The sequence below is a fragment of the Herpailurus yagouaroundi genome, unplaced genomic scaffold (genome assembly GCF_014898765.1).
Source record: "Herpailurus yagouaroundi ecotype Mexico unplaced genomic scaffold, PumYag 28, whole genome shotgun sequence".
NCBI classification, from domain to species: Eukaryota; Metazoa; Chordata; class Mammalia; order Carnivora; family Felidae; genus Herpailurus; species Herpailurus yagouaroundi.
This window is the reverse complement of record NW_024412376.1, coordinates 67,803,734-67,813,142: the sequence shown is the minus strand read 5'-3', so window position 1 is coordinate 67,813,142 and position 9,409 is coordinate 67,803,734. Positions and strand designations below refer to the sequence as shown.

Below are 9,409 nucleotides of genomic sequence, written 5' to 3'. Positions count from 1 at the left end.
ATTTGTATGCCTTTTATTTATTTTTGTTGTCTGATTGCTGTGGCTAGGACTTCCAGTACTATGTTGAACAACACTGGTGAGAGTGGATATCCCTGTCATGTTCCTGACCACAGAGGAAAAGCTCTCAATTTTTCCCCATTGAGGAAGATATTATCTGTGGGTTTTTCACATATGGCCTTTATGATGTTGAGGTATATTCTTTCTATCCCTACTTTCTTGAGGATTTTTATCAAGAAACGATGCTGTAATTTGTCAAATGCTTTTTCTTCATCTATTGATAAGATCATATTATTCTTATCCTTTCTTTTAGTAATGTGGTATATCACATTGATTTGTGAATACTGAGCCAGCCCTGCAGCCCAGGAATAAATCCCACTTGATCATGGTGAATAATTCTTAATGTACTAGTGGATTCAATTTGCTAGTATCTTTTTGAGAATTTTTGCATCCAGGTTCATCAGGGATATTGGCCTATAATTCTCCTTTTTAGAGGGGTCTTTGTCTGGTTTTGGAATCAAGGTAATGCTGGCCTTATAGAATGAGTTTGGAAGCTTTCCTTCCATTTCTATTTTTTTGAATAGTTTGAGAATAGGTATTAACTCTTGTTTAAATCTCTGGTAGAATTCCCCTGGGAAACCTTTTGGCACAGATTTGTTGGGAGATTTTTGATTACTGAGTCAATTTCTTTGCTGATAATGGGTCTGTCAAATGTTCTATTTCTTCCTGTTTCAGTCTTGGTAGCGTGTATGTTTCCAGGAATTTGTCCATTTCTTCCAGATTTCCCAGTTTTGTCGGCATATAATATTTCATAGTATTGTCTTATAATTGTTTGTATTTCTATGGTGTTGGTTGTGATCTCTTTTTCATTTGTGATTTTATCTGTTTGGGTCCTTTCTCTTTCCTTTTTGATAAGTCTGGCTAGGGGTTTATCAATTTTGTTAAATCTTTCCAAGAACCAGGTCTTAGTTTTGTTGATCTGTTCTACTGTTTGTTTGTTTGTTTGTTTGTTTGAAGATTATTCATTTTTGAGAGAGAGAGAGAGACAAAGTGTGAGCAGGGGAGGGACAGAGAGAGAGAAGGAGACACAGAATCTGAAGCAGGCTGCAGGCTCTGAGATTTGTCAGCGCAGAGCCCAATGTGGGGCTCAAACTCACAAACTGCAAGGTCATGACCTTAGCCAAAGCCAGATGCTTAACCAACAGAGCCACCAAGGCGCCCCTCTACTGGTTTTGTTGTTGTTGTTGTTGTTTATATATCGTTAATTTCTGCTCTAATCTTTGTTATTTCCCTTCTTCTGCTGGCATAGGCTTTATTTGCTGTTCTTTTTCTAGCTCCTTTAGGTGTAAGGTTAGTAAGGTGTTATTTTAAAAGTAATTACTGATGCCTGGAATTGTAAATTACCTTGCTAATTATATACAAAGTTTTGGAACAGTTAAAGATACAAGTACCATTTTTCAATAATCAGACTATTTCTGACAATAGAAATCTGTTCCTAGGGTTCTTGGATTGGAGGAGACCACTGAATGGTACCTCTGCAGGTGGTTGTGATTCTTTACCTCCTCCGTGACCAACATACTCTACACATGAGAGGGTTTGCCTGCCCAAATGCATTTGGTTTTCTGAATTTGATATGAGAACACTGATTTGGCTTATCATGATTATACTTTTAGATACTATCACAGCATTTTTGACATGTTGCACATAGAGAATAAAGCAAAAAATCATTTATATTTTTATAATACTTTGTTCATAGTAATAATAGACTAGCTCAGTTTTAAATAGACTAATGCTGAATAAAATCATTCTAGCAATGAAGAGTTCAATGAAAAGAATATAATCTAAGAACATTGCTGGGTGTTCTAGCTTCTAGCACTTCAGAAGCCTATTTTGAAAAGATGGAATAGTGGATGAACATATAACATTGTTTTCATATACCCCCCTCCAAATCTGGCTTCTAAAAACAACAGTATAAGAGATAAGAAATATTATGGCTTATCTTAAGTATATAAAATATCCTCTAGAAATAAATTTCCCTCTTCCCCAGATATAGGCATAATGGTAGTATCTACTGTCTGTTTCAGTATATCTTTTACGTGTTTTAGTGTTTGTTTCTAGAATGTCAGATAAATGTGTAAAATGCCAACTCAAATCTGCATAATCATGGCTAGTTCAATAATTTCAATCAACGTATTCTAGTTGATTTAGAGGTTAGTTCACAGGTACATTATTTAGCTTCAAAGGCCAAAGAACAAGCTAGGTTTGTTTGTTTGTTTGCTTTCTTATCAAGTATTGTAAAGATTAGTTTTAAAAGGCAATCAAGGGTCATATAGCAAAGCTCAAGGTTAGCTGAGGACTTTTTCAAAGAGACAAAAAGAAAAAACTTCCAACTTTAAGGTTAAAGCATTGAACACATAAGAAATTATTTTAAAATGGATTTCAAATCTATACTTTAACCATTGAATAAAGTGAGTAAAATGAAGTAAGTAAGATGGATAAAAGATATAACGGGAAGGAACAATAAGAAGAGCTAGCTAGAATATTCAAATGGGGAGAAGAAATGAAAAAGAAGGGAAGAGGGAAGCCTAGAGGAGACTGAAGACAAATAAAATGAGAAATGAGGAAAACAACTTTTAAGTAATGAGACAAATAGATGACATAATTATTAGTAATATATAATGATATACATAAAATATATAATTGCTGATAACTATATCAACACCTAATACTTTAGGCCACTTTTTTAAAAAGCTTATCAAGCACTCCTACATATATTATCCCTTTTAGAATCCTCATCACAACTTTGTGAGTTAGATAATTATCTCCACTCTAACAAATGAAGAGAAAATTTCAGAGAATATAAATTGTCTAACATCACTAACAATAACAACAATCTTAGTAATAGTACTGATAGTAGCAGCAGCAATAAGAGAGGAGCAGGAACTAATCATTGTTGACCACCTATTATATGCCAGTCACTATGTCAAGAGCATAAAAGCATGTAACCCTCACAACTGTGCTTTGAGGTAATTATTATCCATACTTTACATGTGATGAGTCTGAGGTCTAAAAATGTTAATAGCATGCCCAATACTGAATAGAGACAGATCCAGAATTTCAGCTGAGGGAATCTGACTCCTAAGTCTTACATGACTTCACTATAAGTCCCTGAGCTGGCATTTAAATCCATACCTTCCGGGGCACCTGGGTGGCTCAGTCAGTTAAGCGTCCAACTCTTGGTTTCAGCTCAGGTCATATCTCACAGTTCGTGCCCTCTCTCTCTCAAAATAAATAAATAAACTTTAATTAAGTGAATAAATAAAGAAATAAACCCATACCTTCCTATTCTATACCTTATGTTCCTTCCATAAGGACAGAATGAGAAAGTCTCACACCCTACATCCAGGCAGCACCACTCCCCACCCCTTTACACAATGAGATTCTGTGTCCCATTACTCACTTTGTCACTGCTGAGCTGGCCAAATTCTCCTTTCCCTGCCCAACCCATGCCCAGGCCTTGCAATGACAGAATCTAACCTGTCCCTAATGACATTGCCATCATTAACCCTTTGTTTCTATACTTAGGTGTGGAAATCCACAAACAAACGTGTCTTCTATCTTTGAGTGCCCTCAGGACCCACATATTTTATGGTTCAGTTGTTCAGTCAAAGTAAATTGTTCATGTAAACAGAGCAGTGATAGAAAAAGAAGACTTGGATACCTAAATTTTGGAAAATTACCATTGGCCAGACGAATTTAAATAGAGATTCAGAAGTCCTCTTCCTCTGTTTTTACACAATAAGGAGAATCACTTATGTCCACAGATAAGGGATAATCTCTGAATAAAAGGTGTATCTATTTAGCTCCCCAACAAAGACCGAGACCTTGAACATGATGGGGCAAGGCTTCCAGGTGTCAGCTATGCTGCTAAAATAAGAAGATTTTATTGTGGACCCAGTTGTAACTATGGAAAGTGGGAAAGGCGGTACCTAATATGGAATCAGGCAATCTATATCCTTAGTCTACAATTTACCACTAATTTTACCTGTGAAAATGGGCAACTCATTTCTCCTCAGTTTCCTCGTGTGTAAAAGAAGTTATTAACTAAGATCTTTCACAAATCTAGTCTATAGTGTTACTTTCTGCCTAGTTGTCTGTGTAGGGAAGGTGGCAGGGAGAAAAGAAATATAAGAATAGGAATTTAAATAATGAGGAAGAAAAGAAGGAGCAGAAAGAAAAGAAGTCCATTAAAAATTCATAGCATGAGGGTGCCTGAGTGGTTCAGTCAGTTAAGCATCCAATTCTCGGTTTCAGTTCAGGTCATGATCTCATGATTCCATGAGTTTGAGTCCCACATCGGGCTCTGTCCTGACAGTTCAGAGCCTGCTTGAGATTTTCCTTCTCTCCCTCTCTCTCTGCTCCTCCCCTGCTCACACTGTCTCCATCTCTCTCAATATAAATAGCCTTAATTTTTTTTTTAATTCGTAGCATGGTAAATACTTTATAAGATGTAATAATTAAAACTCTGTTTTAAAAAGTTTTACCTTCAAAAGTAGGGCTGTTTGTTTGTTTGTTTGTTTGTTTTTTAATGAAAGGCCGAATTAGAGATTTACTTTATCATGATATCCTCTTTTGAAGAACAATCACTGCTTTGTGGGAATCTAAGACTTAAAGATTGAAAAGTCTTGGATTTTGAAGACCAAAGGCATATCTGAGAAATAACAATGTTTCCTTTCAACATATGTTCTTGCATAGTTTCACTTAAAGAGTGTCCTTCTTTTGACAATTGGTGATCTATGTCCCTGAGAAATGAAAGGAGATATATTTTATGTACTAGATAACAGTTCCTTTAATACATGCAGAATAAACTTTTCATGTAACTTCCTTTTTCTAGCTGACACTTTTTGCTAATTTATTGCAAGCTGAAGGATAAATATGTGTATATGTTTATGTTATCTTGAAAGCATCTCTCTGGTTGTAAATTGGTAAAGACACTACTTTCCATCATTTAATTCTCTCATGTATAAAGGAGTAGTTTTACCCTTTGAATGCAAAAGGAAGATATCTTTTAAAACTTCTCAATGACATTTTCTAACCCGATTTTTGTTTTTTAATTATGTATTTCAGGCCCTGCTTGACACTCAGAATCTTTTGCGTGCACAAATCACAAATTTTACGTTCAACCTTGGATTTTCAGGAAAATTTTACCATACAGGTAAGAAAAAGGGAGTTAATTACTCTCAAAGGCCTCTCTGACTACTGTATTTAAAAATAAGATAAAAACAGAGAGGAAGGCAAACCATAACAGATTCTTAAATACAGGGAACACACTGAGGGATGCTGGAGGGGAGGGGGGTAGGGAATGAGCTAAATGGATGATGGGCATTAAGGAGGGCACTTGTTGGGATGAGCACTGGGTGTTCTATGTTAGTGATGAATCTCTGGGTTCTACTCCTGAAATCAATACTACACTGTATTTTAACTAGCTTGAATTTAATTAAATAAATTTAAAATAATAAATAAATAAATATAAATAAATAAATTTTGTGACACCTTTTCTTACATCTTCCTACATTCCATGTCTCTGTCCTATTCTATTTTCCTCATATTATTCAATTCAATTTAGCATATCATTTTCTTAATGTTTATTGATTTATTTTTGAGAGAGACAGAGTGTGAGTGGGGGAGGGGCAGAGAGAGAGGGGGAGACAGAATCTGAAGCAGGCTCCAGGCTTTCAGGTGCCAGCGCAGAGTCCGACGTGGGGCTCAAACCCAAGAACTGTGAGATTATAACCTGAGCCAAAGTTGGATGCTTAACCAACTGAGCCACCCAGGCGCCCCCTTAAGATAGCATTTTTTAACCTTTACAAAATGTTTATGGTTTGAACATTTATTCATCATGTTATTATATAATGGCCTTCCTTTTCTACTGAAGTATAACTTACATATATAAAAGTGCAATAAGTAGTAAATGTGGTGCTCAATGAATTTTAAGAAACCAGCGCAAATCAAGAGAGAGAATACTACCAGAATCCCCGCACCACCTACCTTGTGCTTCCTCACAGTCACTAGCCTCTCTCAAAGAAAACCAGTATCCTGGCTTCTAATATCATAAACTATTTTGCATGGCTTTGAGATGTGTGTAAAAGGAATCATACAGTATCAGCTCTTCTGTATCCAGCTTGTTTTATTAAGTGACTGAGCCACCCAGGTGTCCCTGTTCAATATCATTCTGTTTTTACAGATATTATTGTGTATAGTTGTAATTCTTTCATTTTCATTGCTTTATAGCATTCCATTGTTTGAATGTATCAAAATTTCCTTATTCCATTCCTTTCCAATGTAGATGTTGGGTTTTTTTTTTTCTAGTTTTTGGCTTTTTTTGACTAATCATGTTAAGAACACTTTTGTACCTATCCTTCAGAGATCATAACTATTTTTTTTTCTGTTGGTTATCAACTAGGGGTAGAATTTCTAGTTATATAGCACACTTATGGCCAACTTTAGTAGAAAAATGCCAGGTTTTCAAAATGGTTGTACTGATTTTCATTCCCAACAGTGTATGGAGTTTTCTTGTTACTCCACATTCTCACTAACATTTGATATTGTTCGTCTTTTTAAATTTAGCCTTTCTGGTGAGCACGTAGAGATATTTTATGGTTTTAATGTACATTTCTTTCATGAGCAGTAACATTGAGCTTATTTCATATATTTATTGGCCATTTGGAGATCCTCTTTTGTGAACTATTTGAGATTTTTTTTCTGTTAGGTTACTTGCTTTTTCTTGTTGATTTGTAGAAATTCTTTATGTATTATTTTTTTCTTTTTCTTCTTTATACATTCTTAATGAGCCCTTCGTCAGTTACGTATGTTGCAAATATACATTCGCCTATTTTTCAGGTTTCTTTTCACATTCCTAATGGTGTTTTTTGATGACCAAAAATACTTAATGTAGCCTAGTTCATCTTTTTGTTTCTGTATGGTCGATTTTTTGTGTCTTTTTAAAGATATTTTTGCATACTATAAAATCATAAAAATATGCTTCTATGTTCTTACAACTTACAAATCTGAAATCCATCTGGAGTTGATTTTTTTGTATGTATGAGATAGAGGTCAAGATACCTTCTTTTTTCCACAAAGATATCTAATTGGCACCAAGTATTAAGTGACCATCCTTTCCCCACTCCACCATAGTGTCATCATTGTCATATATAACCATATATGTGGACTCTACACTCTCCTGTTCATTGGATCTATTTGTGTACGTCACATGATCTTGTTTACTGTACCTTTGTAATTAATACTAATTTCTGCTAATAAATGCTAATACTAATATACTTAGTACTAATATCTAGTTTTGCTCATCTTCTTCAAGATTGCCTTGGAAATTCTTGGCCCTGTGCATTTTCGTATAACTTTTTAGAATAAGCTTACCAATGTCCATAAAGAAATTAGTAGCATTTTTATTAAGATTGCATTAAATCTATTAATTTGTGGTAGAAATGCCATCCTAAATATTGAGTCTTCCAATCTTTGAATGCCTTTAGGTCATCTTTAATTGCACTTGATAAAACTTTTACTGGTTTTAGATTCATTCCTTCGTGGGGCTTTTTGATGCAATATCAAGTGGTGTCTTGTTTTTTATTTCATTTTGCATTTCTTTGTTGATGGTTCTGAGCCTTGTGAATTTTTTTCCTTACCTATATTGCACTAGGTTAGCTCTCCAGTACAACATTAAGTAAAAGTGGTGATGATGACACATGTCTTATTCCTGACATTAGGGGAAATCTTTCAGTAGTTTTTTTTTTCCCTATTTTCAAGGGGAATTCTTTCAACAGACTAGTTTGTAGACACTCTTTATTAGCTTAAAGGAGCTCCTTCTATTCCTAGATTGCTAAGAGTTTTATCATGAGTGGGTGTACTTTGTCTTTAAGTTATTTATCTATTGCATCTCTTCCCTGACTAAAATGAGCACTCCATGAAATCTTCACTGTTGTAACACCAGCAACTAGAACAATGACTACTGAAAATGAATTAATGAACAAATGATTGAGTTAAAGTAAAATCCCATTTAACTATTAGTATTTATATGAAACAAGGTCAGAGAATAAAATTTTACCACATTGCATTGTGAAAGAAATTCACTCTAAATATTAAGAATAACTAGAAACTTTCTTTCCCAAACATAATAGAAATAAGAAAACACTTCTGGCAACTTATTATTTTGCCTAATGCTGAATGTGAAAGATTGACTCTAGCCATTACTCTCCTTCCTTTTTGTTTCTGAAATATTTGTCCTTTTCCCCTACATGGGCATTTCCCACAGCTCACAGTAAGAATGGCCACTACTTAAGCCAAAGAAAGTAGAACACAGGAGAAAGCTAAGGCCAAGGCTTGAAGGGATCTTGTTATCTGCATATGATATGAAAGCTTCCACGCAACTTAGCTAGGCTTATCTAAAACCAATAAAGTCATTTTTTAGTGGGAACAGATGTAAAGTTTAATACTCCTAATCTTTCAAAAATTAGATATTGTAAAGTTTAATTGAATTATATTGTCTTTCTAAATATGTAATTCCTTATCCTATTAAAAATTCTATTTTATTCAATCTCAAAGGGAAGGAGAAAAATAGCACTATCATAATAGTAAGACTTTCTTTCAGGAAGAGGTTCCATCTCGTTTGATATATATTTAGTTTTCAAAGCATTTGTGGATTTTTTGAGAAGTAAAGAGATTAAGGAAATAAAATCATAGTTCCCTTCTAGTGAGCAGCACCACATTTTAGGTACTTAGCTAATCACTTTTCATGTACCTTCTCAATGAATTCTAGGAGTTAAAGATTATGTTACCCTGTTTCTAGATAAGAACATAGAAACTTAGAGGGGCCTAAGGTCATACGGCTAGTTAAGTGCCAAATACAGTCTTAACTTTAGATCAGGCAGAGCCCAAGTCTTATGCATTAGATAAATTGCATTTTTAATATTTAATTGGCAGTCCTTAATAAAGGAAGCTGAATGGCAAAAGGTTCCTTCCCCTTATCTATAGATACTTTAGGTTTGTATATTTCCCCAGATCATGGAGAACCAGCAGTCTTGGTAAATTCTAACTATATTACAGAATTAATTAACAATGTAAAGAGCAATATTATATCGAATTCATAAATGATGATCTTATTTCTAAAATCCAAATTTGGTCAATGAATGATAGTTAAGGGCTCTGAATTTGGAGTTGTTTATCTGGGTTAGAATTTGGAGCCCATTATGGAAAGATCCCAAATTTCCATCAAATGATGAATGGATTAGAAGAAGTGATATATATATATGTATATATATATATATATATATACACACAGAAATATATATAATATATATGAAAAATATATATGAAAAATATATATGAAATATATATATGA

General features: G+C 34.3%; 1 protein-coding gene across 1 annotated transcript in view; it reads left to right on the top strand.

Annotated features, from left to right (window-relative positions):
* LOC121030571 (bifunctional heparan sulfate N-deacetylase/N-sulfotransferase 3-like) overlaps positions 1-9,409 on the top strand; it is a 182,416-nt gene that overhangs the window by 57,735 nt on the left and 115,272 nt on the right. The window contains 1 exon segment of the mRNA XM_040475111.1: positions 5,125-5,212. Within this exon segment, the coding sequence (XP_040331045.1) occupies positions 5,125-5,212 (88 nt within the window).